The sequence below is a fragment of the Falco biarmicus genome, chromosome 10 (genome assembly GCF_023638135.1).
Source record: "Falco biarmicus isolate bFalBia1 chromosome 10, bFalBia1.pri, whole genome shotgun sequence".
NCBI classification, from domain to species: Eukaryota; Metazoa; Chordata; class Aves; order Falconiformes; family Falconidae; genus Falco; species Falco biarmicus.
The window spans coordinates 7923455-7949486 of NC_079297.1; the positions used below are offsets into that span (position 1 = coordinate 7923455).

General features: G+C 40.6%; 1 protein-coding gene and 1 long non-coding RNA gene across 12 annotated transcripts in view; one reads left to right on the top strand and one right to left on the bottom strand.

The window, feature by feature from the left end:
• The window catches only part of LOC130155667 (uncharacterized), a 153641-nt gene extending 132437 nt beyond the window's left edge, over positions 1–21204 (bottom strand). For 5 of the 10 annotated variants that reach the window (XR_008824161.1, XR_008824160.1, XR_008824165.1 and 2 more), the window contains exons 1-2: positions 21059–21197; positions 11739–11800 (exon numbers count right to left, since the gene is read on the bottom strand). This is a non-coding gene — a long non-coding RNA (uncharacterized LOC130155667). Of the gene's footprint in view, positions 1–11738; positions 11801–20510; positions 21022–21058 lie in introns of those variants that run through there. The other 5 variants (XR_008824166.1, XR_008824157.1, XR_008824152.1 and 2 more) reach the window with 4 other exon arrangements.
• A 35-nt stretch (positions 21205–21239) lies between these two features.
• PTPN1 (protein tyrosine phosphatase non-receptor type 1) overlaps positions 21240–26032 on the top strand; it is a 46048-nt gene continuing 41255 nt past the window's right edge. Inside the window, exon 1 of one of the 2 annotated variants that reach the window (XM_056353124.1) lies at positions 21240–21570. In XM_056353124.1, coding sequence (XP_056209099.1) covers positions 21403–21570 — 168 coding nt within the window. In that variant the 5' untranslated portion in view covers positions 21240–21402. The remainder of the gene's footprint in view (positions 21571–26032) is intronic. The other variant, XM_056353125.1, reaches the window with a different exon arrangement.

Consider the following 26032-nt stretch of genomic DNA (forward strand, 5'->3'; position numbering starts at 1 on the left):
CTTCAAGGACTATATTCCTGTTCAATTCAAAATAGGAAGGACAACCTGGGAAATCAGCTATGTTCATCCTTCAGAAGCTAAACTAGAATCATGCACAGTACATTGCATGTACATTCCAGAAGCCAATTTCATCAATTTCTTTTGGCCTAGGTCATGACCATCAGACTCACAGCATTAGTAAGTGGAGTGTTCAAAACCCTGTTCTGCCGAGTATACCCAGTCATTAGAGACATACGAAGTGGAAAAAGTTCACCAACATTGTGTTTTGTGAAATCTGGAACTACTTAGGCTGAAATTAGACAAATATGGACAATAGCATACCCACTCTGCATGGAAAAAATGCCCTGCCCAAAGTACAGATAGCTGTTCCATGGAGTGTTTCAACTGGGGTGCCAGTGTTTAACAAATCTCTCATATATCTTAGTCTTCTCTTTATCTCTGTAACCTGCTAATTAGGAGTAGCAATATAGACATATTTAACTATGCCAGCTGATAAAAATGAATATTGCTAAAATTCCATCCTGCCTGGTTATGGGACAGTCTCTATGACGTGAGCTATAAGTTATGCCAAGCCACATCTATACATTTATTGATTAAAGTGAATTTTTGTCAGTCATATGATCACTGAGAAATTTATTCTGGCTTCAGAAATGCTCGTCTGAGTTAAAATCCCACAAACCCACCTGGGCACTCTTTATGTACCTAAGTTTCGGTATGTGTCAGAGTGCCCTAGAGGCACTCTGGTGCTCTAGATTTGCACCTTCTCTGACACAGGCAGATATCCACACTTGATCACCCAGCAGGTTAACTCTTCCTGTTGCTCAGCTGTTAAGCATCACAGTGCTTACCACCTTTGGTGTTCTCCCCTAGTTACCAAACAGCTGACCACATCACCTGATGTGGAAAAAGTATTTATCATTTTCATGTTATTTCATAAAGACAAAAGTAAAGGTAGTTGTGGAACACAAGTTTCCTAGTCTCATAACATTTAAACCATAACTGTAACATTCTTTTTCCACCCCCTTTGTAAATTCTTCTTATTGACTGCTCTTAGTTTGAGCAATAAAGACTGTATGTTCAAAGCAGCTACAGATTTATCTCTTAATTTGTAACAGGTATTCTGCTGGCCTCGCATCTCATTAAGCCACTTCTGTTTGACCAAAGTTTCATTACTGAGCATTTACCATCGCTTGGGCAATAGTAACTGTCTTCAGTCTTACATATATGTACTCCTCCCCTGCCTGGCTTTATATTGATATAAGCTGCTTCACAGGAGTGAAAAAATAAAAAAAAATTAATAATTCACAAAACTTATTAAATTCAACATTTTCCACAATCATCTGGACTTCTACACTCTAATGCAAACTCCTGACCTCACCTCAGCTGGATTTTGCCTGAGAATGGTCTGGATTTTCTCTAATCCCTAAAAAAGTGCTCTACTGCAAAAACAATTGGTTGGATGTCACTTGTGAAATCATTAATTTGACAAGTTCTATGAAATTTTGAATGACTTACTTAATGGATTTTCTCTTCTTCATTATTTACTTGGGATTATGTGCAGAATGTGCAAACCTAAACACAAACAATCCCCAATCATTTTATTGTCTAAACACGCATTTTTTTGGTTTTGGGTGTACACAGCCCCACCTATTGTAACCAATGATATAGTGCCAGGATTTCAAGCCATTAGGTGGGTCACGCATCCCATGGCATTGTTCATCTGGGTAACACATGTAAAACAAACATAATATGTACATATCCCAAAGAAGGAAGAGTGAAACCAAGATGCACAGTAAGACTGTACAAAGGCTAAAAGCCATTGTATTTAAATTACTATTTAAACTACTTACGGTTGGACAGGAAAAAATATCGTAGAAAAATCCTGAAGTATCAACATTTAACAGTGTTCCAGACTGGAACAAACTGAAGTTCTTCCAATTTTTTTCCAAGAGAACATAAGCACATAACTCTTGTACAGGCAGCCACATTTCAAACAGCTATTTCTTTAAGGCACTTCTCTGAGATACAAGAGACAAAAGTTAAAGTGCCTGTTGTGAGTGACAGCACTAACTACCAGACTTCTTGGTTTTCCAAACTGGGAGAGTTTCTTACATTCTCTTACTGTGATGACTAGAAATTCCATTCTAATCTCAGAACTTTTATGTTAAAAGTACATGTCCACAAGTGTTTTCTCTTCTAACAAAACAGCATTTTTATACAAAGAATGTTTTGCTAAAAAATTCTCAACCAGTACTCAACCATTCCTCTTACAAGCTTAGCTATATATTTCTATTTTAGATAAGGAAAATAAAACTTTGACCCACTGATTTTTTTGATTCATGGAAATATCACACAGTGGAATGTATTTCATAGATCTGCATGCTTCTTCACTCAAAAATAGTCCAATTTTCTGTGAAGAAACTGCCTTTTCCAGCATTTAAAACTACACTCTGGCAGCAGAGATTTTTCACCTCATAAAGATGTTCTAATATTTAAAAATGCTTTGCTGTAGCAAAAATGAAGTCCTTTGTTCCATCTTAAAAGTTCCTTGTTAAAAAAAAAAAAGCTGAAGTGACCATGAAACCAATTGTAAAATAGTTACCCTAAAATTTTATTTTTAAAATGAATATTTGATCTGATATTGCTGAATCTGAAAGCCATGCACAGTCATAAAAAAACATTTCAAAAGGAATTTTGTTTGTTTCCCTTCTGGAGTTCTTGGCAGTTTTATTAGAACAAAGTAATTACTGTTGTAAGGAAATAATTGTCAAAGTCTCCTAACCTTTAATAAGAGCTCAATTTCATTTTCACCAAAACTGCCACAAATGGGAGCACATTATGGGGGAAAAGAATCAATAATTTTGGATTTATTACCAAGAAGAGAGGTGGAAATTCATACTACTGACTTGTGCACAATCAACTAGATGGCTAAAATGGGAAACTATCTGTCCTTACTTAATGCACTGCCAACACAGAGTGACAGTATCATTGGAACACAATTCAATGCACCTAGCTCTAAATTGCCATCTCTTTCTGTACAGGTAGTTAAAAGCTGACTATGTATTTGCACTGTAAGATGTGCCTACAATTAGGGAATATGAATATTATTCAATTCCATTATGTAAAGGCACAGACAGATAAAAAAAAAAAAAGGAACTCATTGCCTTTATTAGTTAATTAACTAGATACTAAAAAAACCTCTGTAATCAAAAAAGAATATTTATCAACAATAATGTGAACAAAGGCCTTCATAGAGAGTTTATACTGAATATTTGCATCTTAGAAACAATTTCTCATCGTACCGAGAAATCATCACATCTTCTATTTCATGAGTTGTTCCTGATATCCATCAATTCTCTTTTATGCTGGAAGAAATATGTTTGTAAGATTTTATACACACACGCACACGCGCACGCACGCACACACACACAGAGTTTATAGATAATAATATTTCTGCACTATGTCATCTGATTTTCCACTTGTCAATACACTAATTCTTTGCCCAACTGGACATAGGCACTATGTCATCAAATGCTCACAATCTATAGGCGACAAAGGATGTTTTCATTTTTGATTTTGATCAAGCTGCCAGCTAACACCCAACAGTGTCATTTGGTTCTTCCTGTGGGCAGCTTGTTTGCTTAATGCGAGCCACATGAGCCAAAATTTCTGTAGCAAAGTACACATTCAGTGGACCCAATTAAGCATTGTTTCCTTCTTCATCCTTTCATTCTCTTCCTTTGGGAAAATATATTTTTTCTTTTCTTGCTGTTATTCTTTAATAGCCCAATTCTTATTACATACTTAAATCAGGAGTAACACTACTGAGTTGGTTCAGCTACATAAACGTAAAAACTCAGTAAGAAAAAGACATAATGAACCTTTTTTTTTCTATCCTGTCAGATGTGAACCAATATTGCTGTAATCATAACATTACAGCTGTTAGTATGGAACATGCAACAAGAAAAAGCAGCAAATACTGCATAGCAGCTTAAGACATTGAAGTCTTTAAATAATATCTAACATGAACAACGAACAACAACATGTAATTTATTGATATAACAGCACAGGACAGGCCTCAGTGGCAACTGCTTTCTATATGAAGCATTAGAAGGCAGCCCGTCAGATATTTACTACAGAGGTGAGAGTTTGCATCTCCGTCCCCATTAGCAAGAGGATCAACATCAGTCTTGCCAGTAATCTCCCTATGTGTAAAGCTTTGGAGAAAGAATTGGAACTGATCCAGCAAACGTCTTGCAAAACATACTATACTATATACAAACCCCACAAAATGTAAACCAGACACTCATAGCTCTGCAATGATACCAGAGATTTCCAGATGGCAGGTATCAAAAATTATGTCTGTATACACATACCAGAAACCTGAAAACTTCAAAATGATCATAGTTTTGGTTAATTCTGGATAGTTTAATGTGCATTTCAAATTTCAAAGAGATAATGATCTGTGCTCCCGTGGAGTTCCTGTCTTAGTTGTTAGAGTCCTACAAATAATGCAACTAAAATAAACCTTGTAGCTGCATGCAAATGACTACTCCCTCCATTTAAGTAACCAAAAGTAGTTCAGAAGTACATGTGGATGGCCACAGTGCATTGTCTTTTATAAATTCCTTAGAGGGTCCTGCATTTCATTTTCTGTTAAAGGTCTACTCCAATCTACAGGAATGCAATCAAGATAACTAAAAAGGACTAGACCCTAGACCTCCAAAATTTAATACTTTAACCTTAAGAGTGATCTACTCTAACACATTTTACTACAGAATTGGCACAGGTTAAAAATGCCCTCATGGTCAGTGACTGCAGCTCAGCACACAGACAACAATTTATGAGACATGGTGATCCTTGACTGCTCTGGGTGATATGACTACATCTTAACTGTGATGTATTTTGTGCCTTTACAGCACTTAACTAAACAGAGATACTACAGAGAGCTGTGAGAAATATTAATTATCAAACATTTAGAAATGTGAAGTTTGTTGGATAAGAAATACTTACAATAACTGTTTACAACTATTAGATTTATATTTGTGGCAGGTTTTTGCCCCATGTACTTCTGGGGTTTACTGAGCTAGTTTTCATCATGAGTAAAAGATCAGACTCAGAGGAATCTGATTATAATTTTAACTGCTTGATCCTTTGGGTGGAAGAGAACAGAGAAATCCTTCCATCTTGTTTCTTATTTATTGAATACTATATTTAACTGTTTAACAATACTTAATGTATCTTAATATGTAATAGCAGAACGTGGCAGATGAGGAAAAAATTAGGGTAAGTATTCTGTATTACACTTTGAATAAACAAATTAATTTTCAGGTATTTGATTAGCTTTGCAAACCTGCAAGGCACATTATTAAGTCTGAGTATATATGATGCAGTCAAGTATTTTGCTCAATCTGATCTTGCATATGAAATTGAAATTAGTAGCAAATGAAAATCTTTCAGAAGGAAACACCTTCAAACCAGAATACCCAAGTCTCTGCAATTTATTTCATATTTAAGTTTTCAATTAACACACCAAAAAGTAGGAGCTAAATTTAAATCCCAAGTAATCATGTTTCTTCTGAACTGCTATTTAATTTCAGATTTTGAAGGTAAAGCTATCTTCAGTACATAAATCTTTTCCAGGCACCTTATTAAACTACAAGGGTGCTAAATACAAATCACAGGATTCATAGAATCTGATCAATATTACTGGACTATGCATCTAGGTAACAAGAATTCTTTCCAAGACATCAAGACTGGACAGTATTTTATGGTCTTTTTACTTGTTTTACCATTTAGTTCCCAGCTAGATTCAGACTTTGAATACACCACACAAGATCTGCAAAGACGTTCTACGCAGTTACCCTGTGACTTTCAAAAGCATTAACATTTAGGAGCCTGAATCTTTAATTTCCAAAGAAATTTCTGGTATGTGCATGTCACACAAGGGGTACCTACGCTGCTAAGACTATGCACTTGTGACAGAGCACTAGCACCCCAACCAGAAACAGTATTGCTGAATTATGGGAGAGATGTGACGCAATCTGAAATGGGGCAGGAAGGCAGGATTTACTGGAGTTCTGCTACACCTAAATTACATTATTTAGAGCTGCCAAATAACACATCTGCAGATGTGTGCTGCACCATGCTCCTGTGTCAGTCTGGCATCTCTACTATTCATATCAGCACCTGGTACAGACATGTCTTCTAAACTTCTCAGTAAATAGCTTTTGAAAATTATCCCATGCTGGAGATGTGCACAACTTACTGCATACAGTGATGATAATTACACATGAAACTTGAGAACTTCTTCTACATTTGTATCTGTTAACAATTTTTAAAAGTATCATCACAAAGACAGACATTTGACAAAGAACGAAAGTAAAATAACACACAAGGCAGAGTATGTACTTCTAGATTAAGTGTGCCTGTCTATATTGATGAAAGTTATATTTCTGCTACAATGCAAAGTTAAAAGAAGCCATCTTAATACAAGATCATTCAGACTTATCTGATATAAATTATCTTGCTGGGAGCAGATACTCCATGATTAAAGGTGGTTTGTGGCTTTTTAAGAACCTTAAATACATACTAGTTTGGGTTGTCATGCAGACCTGCTCTCTGAGAGGTTACTGTGACCCATTCATATTGATCTATATGCAGATAGGAGTGAAATGTTGACATTTTGTAAGTGCTTTTATGCTTTCACAGACAATATTTTTCATAGGAACCAGAATAAATTGGTTTGGTTCAATTTCCTGCTATTTTATCAGTTACAAAAGAGGGATTCACCCCTGCTCACTTTCTTTATAAATCAGGAGAGCTTGTGATTTAATTCTTCAGCAAAACCACTCAAAAATATTCATATGCGGTATGCTCGATGTCTCATACCCCAGAGAAAGTAACTGATTTTAAAAGAAGCTAATACACAAACGTAAGCTCAAAGTGCACATAAAACTGTTCCTTCATTATTCTGACTACACATGTAGCTGGCATAACTGTGCTTACATTCTGCATCTACTGCAGGTACTTTCTAGTGTCCATACATACACATGACAGATAACAGAATAACATTCAGCTTCCTAATGTGTTTGCAAACCAGTCTCATGGACATTTTACATATGCATTTGGATGCCCAAAGTATCTGCTCTAAAATGTTTAAAATGTAAAAATAGCATATGAAAATAATTTTGGAATATCACTTAGCAACACAAAATCCTCCAAGATATACAGATTAATTCTTCCACTCATTTTAGCATTGGAAAAATACTCATTTAAAGATATCTTCTGCAAGAACAGAGCTACAAGTAGAACTAGAAATACATAGGTTTGTCACTAGGAGAAAATATCCAATAATGAAGCTACTGAAACACTGGAATAGAATGTCTGAGAATATCAGAGAAACCTTCATCCATTTAGGTCTATTTAGGTTCATCTGAATGCTCTCACTCCCTGCTCCAACACACTTTGTGTCCTTAGTATTCTTCTCCACAACTGATTTCTCAGTGGTGCTCACATTAATGGGGAGAAAGAGATACCCCTGTGGCTATTATAATGGAAGATCAATGCTACAAGGTGCTGAGTTGTGAATGGAAGATGTGTCTGGAAGAAAATAATGAGAGGCAAAAGAGTGGAAATTCATTGCTTAGCCCTACCTTTATCTTGAAGTCCTTGATACATCCTGCACTCTGTTCCCAGAAACTCTGTTCAACATACTCTCCTCCTCTCCACTTTCAATACATTCTGTAGAGCTCAGCTTGAGTATCTCATAGAGAAACATTTGGCAAAAACATCCCTGTAGCTGATTTGCAATTTTACCTCTCAAGATCTGTTCCAACCAAGCTTTAATACTATTCCGCTTTCATGAAATATAAAGTCAAATTGTGGGTAGTCAGTTTGTATAGAATATATTGGAAAATACACAAGCTGCAAGTTTTGCCCCAGCTGTAGTTTTCACAGGGTATGTGAAGAAGTAGACTGTGGGCAAGACACTGTCACAATTCTGCAGTAAAAATGACATACGGATTATTTACGCTCCTAAATAAGAACAGAAGTGGATCTGTCTGCTGCTAGACAGACCATAGACAGAATATATAGCAATGTTTTAATTTTGTAAGAGCGCTTCAATTTCTGTCTCTTATATATAACCACAGAATGGTTTAGCTTGGAAAAGACCTTTAAGATCATCAAGTCCAACTATTAACCTAGCACTGCCAAGTCCACCAGAAAACCATATCCAAACATATCCCTAAGTGCCACATCTAGATGTTTTTTAAATACCTCCAGGGATGGTGACTCCACCACTTCTCTGGACACACTCCAGCACCTCAATGTCCCTCCTGAAGTGAGGGGCCCAAAACTGAACATAGTATTCAGGGTGCCCTGCTGGCCACACTGTTTTGGATACAAGCCAGGATACTTGTATGTCCACTTGGGCACACTGCTGGCTTCTGCCCAGCCAGCCATCAACCAGCACCCCCAGGCCCTTTCCCACCGGGCAGCTTCCCAGCCGCTCTGCCCCAAGACTGTAGCATTGCGTGGGTTGTTGTGACTCAGTGCAGGACCCAGCACTGAGCCTTGTCGAATTTTATACTATTGGCCTTGGCCCATCAGTCCAGCTTGTCCAGATGCCTCTGCAGAGCCTTCCTGCCCTCCAGCAGATCAACACTCCTCCCAACTTGGATTTACTGAGGGTGCACTTGATCCCCTTGCCCAGATCACTAATAAAGATATTAAACAGAACTGGCCCCAATACTAAGCCCTGAGGAACACCCCTTGTGTCCAGCTGCCAACTGGATTTAAATCCATTCAACACCACTCTTCAGGCTCAGCCATCCAGCCAGTTTTTTATCTAGCAAAGAGTACACCTGTCTAAGCCATGAGCTGCCAGTTTCTCCAGGAGAATGTTGTGTGAAACAGTGTTAAAGTCTTCGCTAAAATATAGGCAGACAACATCCACAGTCTTTCCCCCATCCACTAAGTGGGTCACCTTGTCATGGAAATGTCATACATTTGAAATAAACTCAAATTCCTTCTTGAATCTCTGTTCAATCCATTGAAAACTTGTTCAAGAAAATGCATTTCTGTATGCTATCCTGTACAATTCACACAACGGGGAAGAAGCAGTAAAGCATGGATTTGCGCCTTGCCCTTTTTTCTTAATCACAGAGCAGATTTCACATAACAAAAGGGACAGGGATGCATCATAAAAGATGATGCCAAACGATTTACAGTCTGCACTGATATAACAGAGTTGGGAGGAATTACATCCCAAAGCACAGTCATTCCTGGAGCTTCCTTTGGGACAGAGCAGCTCTGAAAAACAGTGGTAATTAGTCACTAAACAGCAAGGTATTCCAACAGCATCAGCCTTTGTAGCTTTTCTAAGCCATTATATTCAATAAATAAGGTGTTAATAGACTGAAAGAATTTTACACTTTAAATACAACCATTTCCATTTAAATACAGGGTTAAATTAGCTTGATGGTTGTGCTGAGAATACCTGATTCAGGTGGGGAGGGTGGAAGCACAGAGTGGATAACTAATCTCTCAATCATCAGACAGATCTGGATGAAAGCAACATCAAGGTACCTCTTAGACAGCAAGGCAGGGAGAAGTTCACAAAATGTCCTTGAAATACTAAGGATTTTGTTGTGTCTGACCCAGCATAACAGTACACACTGTAAGGGTTCACAGGATTGCAGGCACTTTGGAGTACTGCACAGTCAGCAAAGCTGCACTTTTTTTTTTTTTGTTAGTATTTCAAAATATTAACAAAGACCTGAAAATTCAATTTCTCTTTTATACATTTCAGAAGGTATTTTTCAGGCGTTGTAGAATCAGATAATTAGCATACAGTGACAACAAAGCTGTTCTCTAATTTATTCTAACTATTGTTTCATCTACCTGTTGAGGTCAGACAGAATACTGGCCCCTGGATACACACCAGCAGCCGTCCACCACCACAGTTATGTATTGTGCAATTTCATTGTCATTTGAGAAAACAGTGCATATTTCCAAGAGGATATCAGAAGAATCAATGTAAGTTAAAACATTCCCTCCCCAATCCCACTACCCTGTTCATTCTCCACCCCAAAACCTCCTCCTGCACACGCACAACTTCTCCCTTCTGTTTATATTTGGGTTTAAATACTCTAAGCAAAAATTGACTTTGGCTGCTCTTCCTGAACTCTGAAGTGTTTGAGCAGATAAGATTCAGATAATACGTTAGAAGAAAGTTTCATAGGTCCCTTTTCTCCTGGCAGATAGTCACCAAGGCCAACCATGCACTGAGGTTTCTTTCCCCTGCAGCACTATTTTTCTGGCTTGTTTGCTTACCAAACTAGGCCAGATTTGAAAATTTTTCTATATCTGACTTGGAAAAAATGTTTCAGCTGAAAGACATTTGTTTATATACAGTACTGGGGAAATACAATGTATAAATCTACCTACTATCATCCCAAATGTGGTGTTAGTTGCTCAAGCAGGTCTATTGAGCCCTTCTTGGACTAAGCAAAAAGGAGTTGACCTGAGCTACTCTTCCTTTATGGGAAATCAATTAAGAGCAATACAACTCACACATTACAAAAGAAATACAATATGCCTCTGGAAATAACTTGTCTTTAGAGGACAATACGAAAATAGTCACACTTGTTTCAACAAAATACCATTTTTAATGGATGTAATCTTATTTTCCTATCACTATTTTTTCCACTTAGGGGCTTACCTGAAACTAGAAAGCTCTCATTCCGTTCCTAGGTAAAAAGAATTTCAGGGTCCTCTTTCCACTTAAGGCATTTTTTGTTTCTACAGTGATCTTACTTATGGGGGGGGTGGGGGGGTGCGGGGGTGTGTGTGTGCATGCATTGTCATAAATATTAAGCTCAACACCGAGCTGTGCTCAGAACTGTTTAACTGTGCTTGTCAGAGCCCATATCAAGTCTGTGTGCAACCACAAGATGTCTGTGTGCAAACAGAAGTTTACTGTGTATCATTGAAATCATAGATCTAGTTCTGGTGTCTCAAGATGCAGTCATTAGTGGCAATACTGGCTTATGGTATTGATATTTGTCTTCTGTAATCTTCCTGCCCCAGCATCAATGTATTCTGTTGTTCTAGAAAAACTGTTTATGTAACCATGTGGTTCACTATACTGGAGACCTGATCTTAAAACTAACCCAGAAGAAAACTTAGCAGTTTGTTTTGGTTTGGTTTTTTTTCTTAAAGTAGATATGTTATGTTTCCAGCTCCATTTCCAAGTGCAGCTGCATAAATAGTCAGGCTGGCACAACTGAAGGGGTGGTATACCACAGAAACCAGCAGCAGGTGGCAAAGGAGGTGAAGCTAGGTCAATACTGCTGCCAAACACTGCCTTTGGATACACAGCCTCAAGTCTACTCAGCAGTTCATGTATGTAATTCACTTAGCTTCAGACTAAGTGTACAGGCAGCAAGGAACTCGGAACAGACTGGAAAATGCTACAGGAAACTTTGCAATTGGCTTGCTTGCACTGAATGCCATGCTATGGTTATAGCAATATCAATGACACAACTGTCTCAATATTAAACTAATAGTGTATCAATAACTCAAATTTAAACTAATGCTTCCTTGCATATGTAAAACCAGCGGCCACAACTTTGAATTAACTGCAGACATTCCCTTGAACATTTGTGTCTTCAACTTAAGGTGAAAAATATTTATGCTTGCAAGACCACAGGTCTGCAGACTTAAGCACTCACCCATTCTGTAGCCCTAGGATACATAGGTGAAGGCCGTTCCAAACTCAGAGATGCCATATCTGCTGTAAGGAAAAAGAATTATTTAAAGAAATGGTTGCTGAAAGCATTCTTTCATTAATATAAAACATTGCTTAAAGCATAAAACAGTGAGTGAAAGCCTTGGGATAAAATACCCTATAATCATAAAACATACCCATAACATCTTTTATGATAGTAGAGAGCACACAGTTTCCAAGTCCCATATGATAGAATCAATTGCATTTTGAAATCTTTATTTAGAAAACTAAGCAACCTGGCAAGATTTCAACACAGACTTCCTAAGATCTAATGCTGTGAAACTAAAGCCAGCTCTGCAAGTGTAACTCCTATTTTATTAACATTGTGTTAGCCATAAAAGAGTATTTCCAGTAACTATTTCTCTATTAGTTGCTGCTTGACCTAAAATTCTTACGAGGAGTAAAATTATTCAGGGCTGTGAGAACTATGAGCAGTAAGGACTACAGTGCCATCCAATGGTAACATGGTCCTTAGCAGCTATGACTTACAAATTTCTACGTCTAGCTGTTTCTGCCACAGCATGACAATAACCTTAAACACATTCTGCAAAACCCATAAAGGCCGAAAAATATCAGAAGCAGCAAAAGGTACAGATGCATGCACACACGCTGTAGACTTCCTGCACAGGTACATCTCATCACACAACCACTAATGGTTGAAACTTCAATGTACACAAAATAGGTAGATACCCCTCCCTTCCTTTTCATGCAGAATTCTGACAGATTATTTGTTAAGGATAGTTCAGTGTGAATTGACGCACTTTGCAAAAAAAAAAAGTTATTCTTACTCTTTTAACAGAGGCAGTAAGCAGAGGTTTTGGTATCCCAGTTCTGCTAACAGCATTCTGGTTATCTAATCCCAGAGGAGGATTGCTGTTTCCTTAAAAGCTAAAGAATAAGCCTGACAGGTAACATAGCAAATATGTCACAGAGTCACATATCTTGCCACTCCATATAACCGATTTTGCATATTTGCAACTTTCTTCATCAAGTTGCATTGAACTATGGAGAATGAAGAGAGGATATGAAATGTCTGTTTATGTTTGGACAAACACCTTCCTTTTTTATGAAGTGGAATAAGTAACAAGATCCCACACTTTCTTTTGGATTCTCATTTTCTTTTCAAGTGCCAGGTTCTTTTGGAAAATTTTCTAACTAAAAACTCTACATCAGAGTACACTGGGATGAAAAAGCAATGTGCCTCAAGTGACACAGGTTGGAATTATTTTGGGGAGGGACTGCCTTCGTCTCTGAAGGGCAAGAAGGGCTGTGTCCTGAGATCACATAATTTTTTCAGTTACCTAATCCTCCATTATTGTAAGGACCTAAGTCACTAGCATTGCTTTTAATCTCTTCTGGTTTTTTTTTCCTGCAATGTTTTGCAGATTTTGCAACTTCTAGTATTTTGTAAGGTAGATCATAAATTTCATATAGGCTGTTAGGAAATGTTTTGCTGCTCCAGATCTGTGTGGAGAGTGCAATTTGAGGACTAAATATCTATTAAACAGTTGGACACATTTGTAGGACACAGGTCTCTATTACCCAAGTGGGGCTTTTCAGCCTATATTCTTGACTGGACCTATTTAAGACCTTCCATTCTGCTGGGACAGGCATCCAAAAGCGTGGAGCCTGTCAAGTCCAATTCAGCATTAGCGTAAACAGGTATTGCCCCCTTTGGCTTCAATTGAAACTATAAATCCAGAGATTAATTTACCCTCCTTACATTGCAAGTCAGGACTTGAAATGTCATGAAAACGGGCCTTCTTACAGAAGTTCCAATCCAGACATTCCTATTACCTATGCTATTCTATCCCAGTCATCACTAGATTGTGTTATAGGGATGATTTTTTAATTTGTACTGTTTCCTATCAAGAAGGAAATAGTTCAGAAGTCATTGAAAAAAAACCTTTCAAAACAAGACAAACTACGCAAGGGTCAATTTTCCCTGCAGAAGCATTTTAGACTAAAATATTTTGCCAGTGGAAAAGTGCATCTTCACAAGGAGGAATGGAAAAGCACAGTGTAAAAAGTTAGACTCAACTCTTAATAACCCTCCATCAACACAGCAAAGTCTTCAAAAATACGCCAACAGTTTTAAGATCCTGTACTGAAGGAAAATAAAACAGAACCGTATTACTTGATTAAATGGGTCAAGGATGGTCTTTTCATCCTGCTTTCATGCAGAGCCTAATTTAGAAAGGAACAGACTATGCATGAGACCATCTACGCATGAGACCCTATAGCATTGCTGCAACAATAATTTTGTGCTAAATTTTGTATTTTTCATAAAATGAAAAATGATGGTCATAGTTTCCAAACAGAAGACAGCAATTGCTCTAGCGCTTTGTTTTGGAGCCTAGAAACAAGTAGTTATGACAAGCAGTGCTGCAGCCTTCCACAACTACTTCTGTCCACAGTTTAGATTCCACATCTACTCAGATTCTAAATTTCAGCCTCGTCCTTGGAGAATCAGAGGCAGTGCAATGAGTAACACAGGGTATTGATAAAATTATCATTACAGAAAACACTCCATTTCAAAGAGGAAGACAATTGTTTCATTACATGAGCAGCTCTGCTCCTACCCAACTGTCTACAGTAATGCTTCCAGGAGACACCTTCGGACTAAAACCAATTAACGTCATACAGCATTAACCCTGGAAAAGAGTGACACCAAGCGGTTACTTGTAATGATGCATACATTTCTTGCTACAGGTAATTTTCTCTCTCAATAGCGTCTTTGTGAGGGCCCATTTGGGGCCCAGTTACATCACTGAGGTTGGGAAGAGGTTGGGGGTCACGCAGTGAGGTTGCGGTAAGCGGCTGCCGAGCATCAGGACCGTGTGTGCCTCCTGCTCCGCCATGCCGAGGTCATCCCTCTGAAACTCAAGATGAGGACGACCCACAGTTACCATGTACAGGCACCTGTGAGGTGTGTATTTAGCACAAATATGTGGCATACGAAGTACAAATGCAGTGACCTTCCTCAGCTCTTCCTCAGCAGGCAAATCCCTACAGCCGGTAGATGGCATCCAAAACGTTAGCACAAGCGTGACATCACTTGCTGGCCCGCACAGTCAGACCGTGACTCCTGCTCCTCAGAAAATCGGCATTGCTTTTAAATACAGTTTTGCTCTTTCATGTACCATCAGAAATATATTTGCTTCTATTTGCACCACCTTCCCATCCCTATTATCCATCCTCACTTCCCACTCTGCAGCTTCTTTTGTTCCTGGTCCAGCTGAATTCCCAGCCATCATGTACAACCGTCAGGTTTCTGTAAAGCTCCCCACAAGGCCTCCTCTATACACCAACTACAGTGAAACCAACCCCTGCTGACTGTTGCTCCTCTCCACTCGATTAGGCGAAAAAGGGTCCAGCAAAGCAGGCCACCTCCATGTCAGCCCCCTTTCCCAGCCACCCACGATGACACTGATTCCCTCTGCAGCGTTGGGTATCTGAAGCACGTGAACCCACGTGCCTCTCTTCTCCTTAGCTGTGCTCTTCTCCTTCCACCCAGGACTTTGTCTGACATTGCACTGCATCAGTCACCTAAGATGTTTCATTGCAGCAGAACTTCAGTGACGCCGTAGCACTTTGGGTTTAAAGCCATCACTCATCATCTCAATCCTGAAGTGCTTTGGAGCAAGGATTTTCAATATCTGCCTATCAAATGAAGTTTTCTGTTTCACACTTACAAACTGCAGCTTGGTTTCTCACTCTCTTGTGCTCCCACTATGCTCAGTTTATCTCCCCTTTCGCACAAAGTCCAGCCTCTAGAGTATCACCTGTTGTCATTAGGAAACAAGGTCAAGTGGTCTGCTTACTTCCCATAGATTAGAACTCACAGGGGAGATTGCTCCACAGTGAAGTGCTGCCACCTCTCCTAACACGTTTTGGAAAGAAGCTGTCCTCATATAAAAAGATGGCAAGCATTCTCCCCAGTTTCAATACTGAGCTGTAACAAAGAAGCCTTTCTTCCCTATAGTTTAACACACTTGTGTGCAAATATTTTAATGTATCTTTCTCTATGAATGAACACAGAAAGAACAAGCCAAGATAAGGAATCATTTTGCTGGAGCACTGCAGATCCAAGGTGGCCGTATACAACTAGATCTCTCACTAGACATACAGACATGTATCTATTAAAACCTTTTATACTCAGATTCTCATCCCTTGATCTGAAGGAACAGTTAGGAAATAACTTGAAGCATCTTTGCTTCTAAATGCAAAAGATGTTAGTCACTGCAGAAACAGATACTCATCCTGCTTCCTGGTCTTCCAAAAGGAACAAAATTCTAATTAGTTCCCATATGACTTTCGTATCACTGAGAGCTTCGCTGTCCATTGAGGCAGGTAATTTTAGGATCATCCATCTTGTTCGTGTTGGGGACTTATTCAGTACTGCAGGATAAGGACACCAGCAGGAATACCAGAAGAAATACTACCCCTCTCCCCACCATCCTACCCTGCATAGCTTTTGAGGAATCTAGCACCAACCAACTATCCAACTATGCAAACATTTTTGAATTTTGTGGTTCTTGTTGTTGTTGTTTGCTTTTGTTGGGGGTGGGTGGGGTGTATGATTGTTTTTTTAACTGAGATTTATTAATTAATTCAACTTCTCGATTGGCCCTCTCTGGTGACATTTTTGGTAAGAGTTTATTTCAACATCCTCTTTCCAGCAAATGCTTGTTCTTTTATCTTGGCACAAAGAGATGGGCATCAGGAATGCAAGATACAAGAAGATTAATCTTTGGTTTGAGAAGGATAGAGGGTTACAAGCCAGACTGAAGCTCGACACTGATTCTACCTCTGTTCGCATCACAAGTCATGTCATGTCGTTGCATCTTCTCTGATAAATTGTGAATGGTTTCTGACACCAGCACCCTATCACAGTGTCCCTGTGCAGTGCCTACTACATTATGAATCCCCTGCTAGATTACAAGGTCTCTTAGGTCACCAGCCTAATTCTACAAGTATAAAATTCTCAACCTGAACTCTTAGCAAACACAAAGTTCCCTCAGTTTTGACATAAATGCTTAAATCAGCTTTTCTCTTTAATCTAAGCCTCTGGCTCACAAATAGGTTCTCCACACTCACATTCCTTGAGAAACCTGATCCTGAAGACATACTCAAAGCACCAGCAGATCACATTCTGAAAACAAAGAAAGGAACTGTGGATGGGAATCGCCTTTCAACTAATACCTCAGTGGTTAGATCTCTTACTACACCAGCATATGGCAGACCTGCGCTCAACTCTTGCCTCTGCCTGAGGGAAACATCTTTCACATCTCAGCAGTGCCCTGACCATTAGGTCATGGAGTCTGGCGTGGAGATCTTTTAACATCCCTTACGTAAATATTTGAAAGTGTTTTGCACAGACATTCACCACCAGCAGGACTAGAATCTAACTGTCCTTTCTGATGAGTTGCCTAAGACTTGGGCTATAGTAATTTTGTCCTTAATCCATATTCATTACAAAATTTTTGCTCTATTGAAAAAGTGGTCTGGCTTGTTCATCTCCCTCCAGAAGGTGGCTCAGATCTGTGGATTTAGAGGTACATACTTTCCTGAGCCCTTGTCTTAGATGCCTAAGCCTCTCAGAAGTATATGAATTACAATATTTAATAGTTTCCTGTTTCTGCTTCTTCCTGTTGTAGTCTCTCATCCTGAGTTTCTACCAAGCATGCTCTTATCTAAGTTCCACTCTTAACCGCTTACCTCTAAAGGGAGCTTTAAAGTTAGGTAAGCCTTAGTATTAATTTGTGTATGTAAACTTAGTATTAAAAAATTACAAGCTAATGCACATTTTAACCGCAGAAATCATACCATTAGAATATACCTGGATTGATCCTGATCTTGCATAAGTAATATAAATCAAGAATAATTTTATCACATTAAAACTGATGGTAACATCAGAAGAAAATCAGAAGCAAAACACTGGATATTGCTTATGAACTTACAGGTACTTCAAAGTAACCAAGGTAACACGTGATTCATTACAGCCTTGTGTGATGCTGTAGTGAGAGGGAAATCAACACAGAAGTGAACTTTCCACAGTAACAATCCTGAATGCTTAAATACCACAAAAGAAAAAATCAGAACAAGGAATGGCTAAGATGTTACACCAGAAGGACATATTACAGGATCCAATTCTGAGCTCTGTTTCACACATTATATTTCTGCTAAATAGAGATACAAATATGTACAGTGCAATAGCATTAAGTGTGTTGAATGTGAATGACAAGCTTCCCAGTTATATACTGGAGATGCAGCCTGTTAGAACTGGCTTAATGTAACTACAAAGTTGCATTTGAAAAATCAGTGAAGGAACAACATGTATCATATTTGCAAGCACTTTAATGAAGATTTATGACATCAGCTGTTTTAAACTAGGTCATCTCAAAATGCTGAATATTGTTAGCAGAAAGGCAAATTAAAGACTTTTAATATGATTAGACTAAGTCATTTTATGGGTTTCAAATGAATTAAAAATAATAGAGTTAGTTTCATTGTTCTGCTAAAGTTCATTTTAAACCCAAGGCCAGACTGTTCCACATCGTTTTGTGGGTAGCTAGAGCCTATTGTATATTAGCTGAGAAATAAAAATTACTACAAGCCACCACAACTGCTACAAACAAAAAGATGGGGTGCTCTTCCCTACTTAGCAAGAGAAATTCAGAATTCTCACCTTCAGAATGCACTTGATGGTTCCATGAAGTGGCCTATGTGCCCTTTACATTGCTGTAGGACCACAAGGTGCCAAAGAGATGAAGTTTATCATTTAACATAAACTAGTATCTAACTGCATATTGTAAGGGTCTCAGGCTTTTTAGCTATGGGTGTCATTGCATGTACTATTGCTGAAATTGTACATTAAAACAAAGCCAAAATAATTCAATAGCACATGCACCAATTAGCTGTGCTTTTCTCAAACAGAAGTCACAATGTGTATCACTGCTGCAAATTATTTCTTAATTCTTTAATATAGGCATATATAGGTAAAAGCAAATACTTATAATGTAGTCCCTCTGCTCCAAAGTTTCCAGTTATTTAATAAAATCATTCACTGAACCAGACCAACACATTTTACAATGTTACTGGTCACACATACTGCAACTATGACAGAGTTTTATGAAGAAAGACTGGCAATTTTTACAGCCTCTTATTTTCTGAGTTACTCTGTGAAATCTTCAGCTGAATATCAATTTGTTCAGGGCAATATATGAGTTTTTGTTGTTCAACGCAGTTATTTCTGTGACAACAGTACACAATTAGCAGGAAATATTTCTGATGAATCACTGACTGAAGAACTTGTAGTGATTTTATTTATTACATCCACTCAGGTGGCATAAGCATAGAAGAGTGTATGCTTTCTTCATAAAATGCTTATGCACTGCAGTCATGCATTTGCATTTAGCTGTAGCACCACAGGCTTTGACCACTTCTAGGTACGACCAGGTTTAGGCCTGCATGAAAAATGGCCATGCACAGGAACTGCTCTTTGGTGTCATTGTAATGCCTCATCTCTCACTATGGAATCACTGAAACACAGCAAGACTCCCCACATACATTCATAATTTGTGACCCTGAAATAACAGGGAAAGGGGAAAGCAGCAAAGTTGTTGCATTTGTTATTATGTCCCCATGTCCAGTAGGTTAAAAATTCACCACCTGGACTCAAGATAAGGATACTGACTCAGTGCAGCCAGACTGGGAGAGAAGAATCAGTCCCCCATTTGTTGCTATTAGTAATACAGAAGCAAGTCTCCATAGGTGGAAACCCTTTCATTCACGGGGCTAATATGGCATCTGACTAGTTCAAAAAATCAGGTCAAGAGAAAGCCCATGAGGTAAGAAAGGCAAAAAATCTGTTTAATACCATCTGCTAATCCTTCTATGCTACATGCAGGAGCTGACTAGAGAATAATGTTTCATTGTTTACCTAGGTTAAGTCGTTTATCCTATTAAGATGCTTTCCACAGCTTGCCTTAACTGTGGGTGCTACTATTAACCCTCCCCCAAAATTTTGGGGCCCTCAGCTCATATCTCTGACTAGTCCTCTCTTCTCAGAAAGCATTCATCTGCACTTCTGTAGCCTAATAAACGAGTCTTAAACAGGGTGGCATTCTGGAGCTGAACACTGCAAGGGAGCCTCTTCCAAAGACCGCATAGTAGAATGATTAGAAAAAACAATGGAAAAGCTTCTTCTATCAGGAACAGCCAAGTGGTGCAAGGGCTGCAGCTAAGCTATAAAATACTTCTGTCTTCAGCAACAGCAACAACCTTGCCTGCTGAGAACTCTACTACACTGTCTTCAATCCATGCTGTACTTAGGCTATTTATAATCAAATTCACGCATGAAAAATGTCAATCCTACAAATCTGCTCCCACAAATTTATTTGGGTCAGTATTCATGTTGCAGAGATACCAGGTATGCCAAGCCTTTACTAGCCCTCAGTAGTAGTATGCTATAAAAAAACCTGAAAAATGGTAATGTAACAAACAGAAGCTGGCTGACATGAGTACAGCTCCTCGCTTTGGAAACAAAATATGCTCTAGCATTATACATGGGATAACTATGTCCATATGTTTGGAACATCTGGTCTTGAAGCTCAGGAAGGAAGATGTTGGCTCTCTGAGATTTGTAGGCTAGAACTTCATTTGGAAATGAATGGCCTTATGAAAGGGGTAGGATAGAACCACAAATGTTTACCTGCTGGGATAGGACTATAGCACCTTGACAGGAATGGCTGTTTCAGAGTAGGAACCCAAGAGCCCAGGACAGATGATCAAACTCCATGCGGAGCTTGTCACACCACACGTTCCTTTGAATCAAAGGCTACGGGACAACTGACAGAAATACATTTCACTCTGCAGACTGTGTAAGAGCGAAAAATAAACTCCATCTTCTGACGACAGCGTGAGGGACGGCATCTTCCCCATCTCCGAAGTGAGCCCACACACATACGTCCAGCACTCCCCACTGCCCGACCAGGCACCCGCCACCGGCCCGGCCCAGCCGTACAGCCCTTCCTCTGACACCGAGCGGCCGCAGGAGAATGTTTCAAACTTTCTGACTCTCTTGCCGCAGACGAAGAGCTTGACAGCGTGACTCAGGGCCTTCCGCAGGGCTCAGAGACCACCAGAGGCCAGCCTGCGGCCCCCGGAGCTACAGCCAGCGGCTGCGGCTGCCGCTTCCTCAGCCAGATCCCGCCGCCACCACCAACCTGCGGCCCGTCAGCCCTACCGGGGCCGCCCTACCTGTCCGTGCGGCCCCGCGGCGCGGGTACCGGGAGGGGAGGCCCCCGAGCCCGCCCCGTTTGCCGCCGGTAGCAGCTCTCAGCCGGACCGCCGCCTCAGGGAGGCGAGGGGGCGGCAGCGCCGCGCGCCGCCGGCGGGAAGGAGGCGCCGCCTTCCCCGCCCGCCCGGGCAGCGGCCCCGCAGCCCCGCCACAGGGCGCTCGCGCCCGGCGCGACCGTTACAGACCGTTGGCGCCGCGCGCCCCCTCACCCGCCGCCCGCAGGGCCCCGCGGCCGCGGGCCGCCCCGGACGTCGCGTCGCCGGGGCGGGCTGCGTAGTTCCGGCGGGGAGCAGGGAGGGGTGACATGCAGAGCAGGCAGCCGCGGCCTCGGGAGCAGCTGGAGCCGGAGCTGCCGGAGCGGCGGGCGGGAGCGGCGCTGGGGGGCCAGGCCTGGCGCGGCGCCCCCACCATGGAGATCGAGAAGGAGTTCCACCGGCTCGACCAGGCCGCCAGCTGGGCCGCCATCTACCAGGTGAGGGGCAGCCGCCCGGCCCGGCTCAGCCCCCAGCCCCGGCGCTGAGGCGCGGAGCGCTCCTGCCCGCGCCCTCCCTCTGCCGCCGCCGGGCTGTGCCCCTGCGGCGTGCGTGCGCCCCGGCTGCCGAGGGCCCCGCGGGGAGCGCAGCCCCGCGGCTCCGCTCTCCCCGCCTCGGAGCTTTCCCTTCCCCCTTCCCCGCTTCCCTCCCGCAGCACGCTGCGGGCTGGCCCGCCGCCGCGCTCGGACCTCCTTCCCCTTTCGAGGGCAGGAGGAGGCCCCGCGGTGCCCCCCGGGGCAGCGCCGCTCACCTCCCTCTCCCCCGGGCCCGCGTGGGCGGGGAGGGCCGGCTGCCACCCCCCGGCGGCGCGGCTGCTGCCCGGGGACCCCTCGGCGGCGGGGCAGGGGCCTCCCGCTGCGCTCCGGTGCCTCGGCGGGGAGGCGCGGGCAGCACCGGAGCAGCACCGAGCGGCACCGGGGCAGCGCCGCCGCGCCAGCCGGGAGGCAGTTTGCTCCGCGGGGTCCCTGGGCCACGCTCCTGTTCTTGCTCCACGTTCCGCTTGGAGCTGAGCATGGACATAGATTCTCAGTAGTCTTTGAAACCGGCCAGACCTTCGGGGAGTAAATCGAAGTGGCTTTGCTTTTTGGTTGGTGTTTTGGTTTTGTTTGGGTTTTTTTTGTTTTTGTTTTGTTTTTCCCAGGAAAACAGCGATGGGCAGCATTGCATGCACCTAGCTTTTCAGTTGCTTTAATAATAATAGAACAGATCCTGAAAGCGGCTTGTTAGTAATACTTGTGCAGTTATCTGGCACTGGGTTTTGTTATTTCATTCCCTGTGTTTAGATTTTGAGATTTTAAAAAAACCTGTGTGCCAAACGTGAATGCTTGCGAGAGTATTTGCTGACTGGATCCAGGTTCATGCATACAAGCAACAGAAACTAGGGCTTTTCTCTTTAAGAAAGTTCTTCGTGCGTTTGCCCAAAATGAAGTTTCAGAGAAGATGAGGTACATGGATGGTTGGGCGGATATGTCCAGTCAGATCAGGCAGCATTACTGTAAAATCCATTTGAACATTTAAGCTGGTATATTGCATAAACTAATGAGTTTTACATTCATATCTGCAACATAGAAGTTGGGCTTTGCTTCCCTTTCACTATGAACATCTCTGGCAATGGCCATTTGAAAGGAGGAGTGGAGTTTTATAAAAGTGAAATAAATGAAATCCTATCTCAGAATGACAGCAGGCAAGTTTTAAAAGTAGTAGCTTGCAGGATGGGCATCTCTAGTTGTTTGGCAATTAGAGAATAGGCATGAAATTTTAAGCGTGCTTTTCCGAAGGTCCATTTTTTTATTAGAGTATTTCATTTCCTGCAGAGTTTCAGTGCTTGCTAACTGTATCAGTTGAAAGTCATGTGCATATATGATGTTATGTTTTTGCTAAGCTGTTCTTGACAATTTTGTATGTTGTAGGCTTAGTGCTCAGGAAATGATTTTGAGTAATGTAGCTCCGTAATGGAGGTGGTTTATTTCTATGGGTACAATTCTATTACAGAACTGAAATGTGTAAGGAGAATGAGGGACTGTGGCACATTTTCAGTAGGGGTCAGCATTCAGTGATATTTTTGTCCTACTTTTTTGAATGATGTGACTCAGTAGCCTGCTCAGACTTTTTTTTTTTTCCTTAAGATTGATTAGTAAATATGTGCATCTTTATCATGTAACTGAGTTTCTCAACTGCATCCTGCTTTACGCATCAGCTGTTGAAATGGCATCTTAGCAGATCATGTACATCTGGAAGAACGATGTGCTTCACTGTAGTCCGTGCTTTTGATGTCTGGGCTGTGACATCAACGATGCAGTTTTCCTACAAATACCAATCTTTGCCTGAAGAATGGAGTAAGAAGAATAATACATGTTATTGGTGCAGAGAAAAGTCTTCCTGCCAGTTGATTGTACTACAGGCTTCTAGTGTCTATGTGTTATTCTAACTGCTAAAATCCAAAATATTCACCAGTATTCCGAGCAAAGCATAATGCGATTTACTAACAGTCACTTCCTCTTGTTTCTTGGCTACATCTATTATCTAGTGATACAGAACTGCACGGCATCTAGGGGAGGAATTGTGAACACTACAGGGAGGTGAAGCTAACTGGAAGGGTGGCTACAAGGAGACTTGTCTGGGTGCCACATGACTTTGAAGGGTTAAAATTGTCCAGGCTTCTTTTTTTCGGGGGACAAGGGGAAGCTATGTTCAGCTGTGATAATAGTGTAGTTGTGAAAGAATAAAATTTAGATTTTTTTTGTATTATTTTTTTAAAGCGTAAATCATCACACGATAGAGACAAAAACATTTCAAGGTGAAGACGATTTTGTGACACTCACATCTTGAGCACTGCATGTGCAGTGGAACTACTTTCTGCTACAGCTGGTCAAAACAGGGTGAACACTGATGAAGTTCTCTGTATTTTGTTTTTATTGGTTTTCGTCCTGTCTTTTAAATACCCAGTACTGTCCCATACTTTCCTCTAGATTTACTTGCTACAAGAACTGTGAGCCATGAGATCCTGTAAATGTTTAGAGACCAACAGATAAAAAGAACTGGTCTGGTTTTGGCCATCGCTTGTGTTGCAGAGAAACTTATTTAAAAGGTAACTAATAAAATGAGACCTGAGCTAAGCATAACAAATGCCCATTCAAATTGAAGTCCTCTTCCATAAAACAGTAAGTTAAATGGATAGCAGATTAAATGTGAGCTTTGCAATGTGATAACTGTGGTAAAAGTATGCAACAGAAAACAAATGCTTAAGGGTAAGTGAATGATACACACCTTACATTAATATTATTAGAAGTATCAATAGGAATTAAAAGTATTCACTCTAGAGATGTCACAACAAAAAGCAATAGCCCAAAGCTAAGAAAAGCACAGTTTAGGCTTGCTATTAGGGCAAGGGAGAAAGAGTTACATACTTTTTTCCAGAATATCAAAGGAAAATAGAATTTTCAGTTGCTCACAGTGAGTGCAATATCAGATTTTCATAGCGATTTTATATGCAGTAGTCTTTCAGAATTTTAGGAGGTATTTTAGTTTCTAACTTCTTATGCATGAGATATTATCTTAAAAACACAACCCTCGAGTACAGGTAGAGTTGCTTCTTGTGTTTATATAAACTAGATATGTTGGCTAATGATACGAACTTTAATGTACTTATCAGTAATGATAAAGATACCTCTTACTTATTTACTGATCTGCCATTCAACCTGGGATCCCATACAATACGGATGGAGGCAGAGCTGATGCTTGGTTTTACAGAAACCTCTGTGGGGACAGCTCATACCAAGTTTCCCATGTGACATAGCAAGATTAAACTAAATTGTGCACTCTTCCTGATTTTTATAGTCAGTAGAATATAAAATAAGAAAGAAAAGGGTATAGTCTAGATTTTCAAATATGTTCAGAAGTTAGTATACTGAAAACAGAACTATACTGCTGTGTGTGCACTGGAACAGTGAAGTGTAGTTACAGTTTGGTTTGAAGCCTGTAAGAGGCACATAACTGTTATAATTTCTTTATTAATTTTGAGGCTGTTTTAAACTAATACTAACATGAATATTACTTTTTTCCCAAAACCTCTCTAAGCTAAACTAAAATACTACAAATTAAGAAAGGTAATGAGCTTTACCCAGATGATGGGAGGAAGATAGAAGGCTGTTGTGGTCATTTTGGATATCTCTCTGTCAAGAGAGAGAAGGCATGGGAAGTTTGTTATGCATTCACTGTCTCTGGAAAAATATTTGTAAAATATCTAGAGTTTTAATTTTGAAAGTAAACTGTGAAATGGTTGACCCTGTAGACTTACAATAGTGTGTTTGTGTTGTGTATTTAAAGTAAATGAACAGGAAGTTCTACTAGTGTTTTCGATTTATAAGCTGCAGAGAGAGTTCAGACTTTGTGCTGCTGTGGTCTGTAAGCATTTGGGTTATTCTTTTGCTCTGGTGCTAAAAAACTTCAAACTTCTCTGCAGCAGATAAATTGTGGCACGAGCATGACTTACTACAAATGCATCTTTGTGCTTTATTCTGCCAGTTCTCGCTACTTGAAAATACAGGTCTCTGCATGCATGCCTTGCCACTGCTTAATTCATGCTATGTTGATTCATTCGAGGCTTAGCTTAATTGGCTTTGGTTATGGAAGCTAGTTTAGAACTGATAGTTGCAGGAAGTCTCCTTTTTTTCCTTCAATACAGCTAAAGATATTCCATGTTTTCCAGTGCTATACAACCACTGAATCTTGATACAATGGTGGGAGAGGCTAACAACAATGAAGTAGCTAAGTGTCTGTGGCTTGCAAAGTCAGTATCCTCTCTGTGAAAACCAGTTTCTGATTTCAACTGCAAAGTGATAGTATGTTTTGTGCTATTGAGACTGTTTCAGGGCACTGCTGCATCAGTTATACTACTGACTC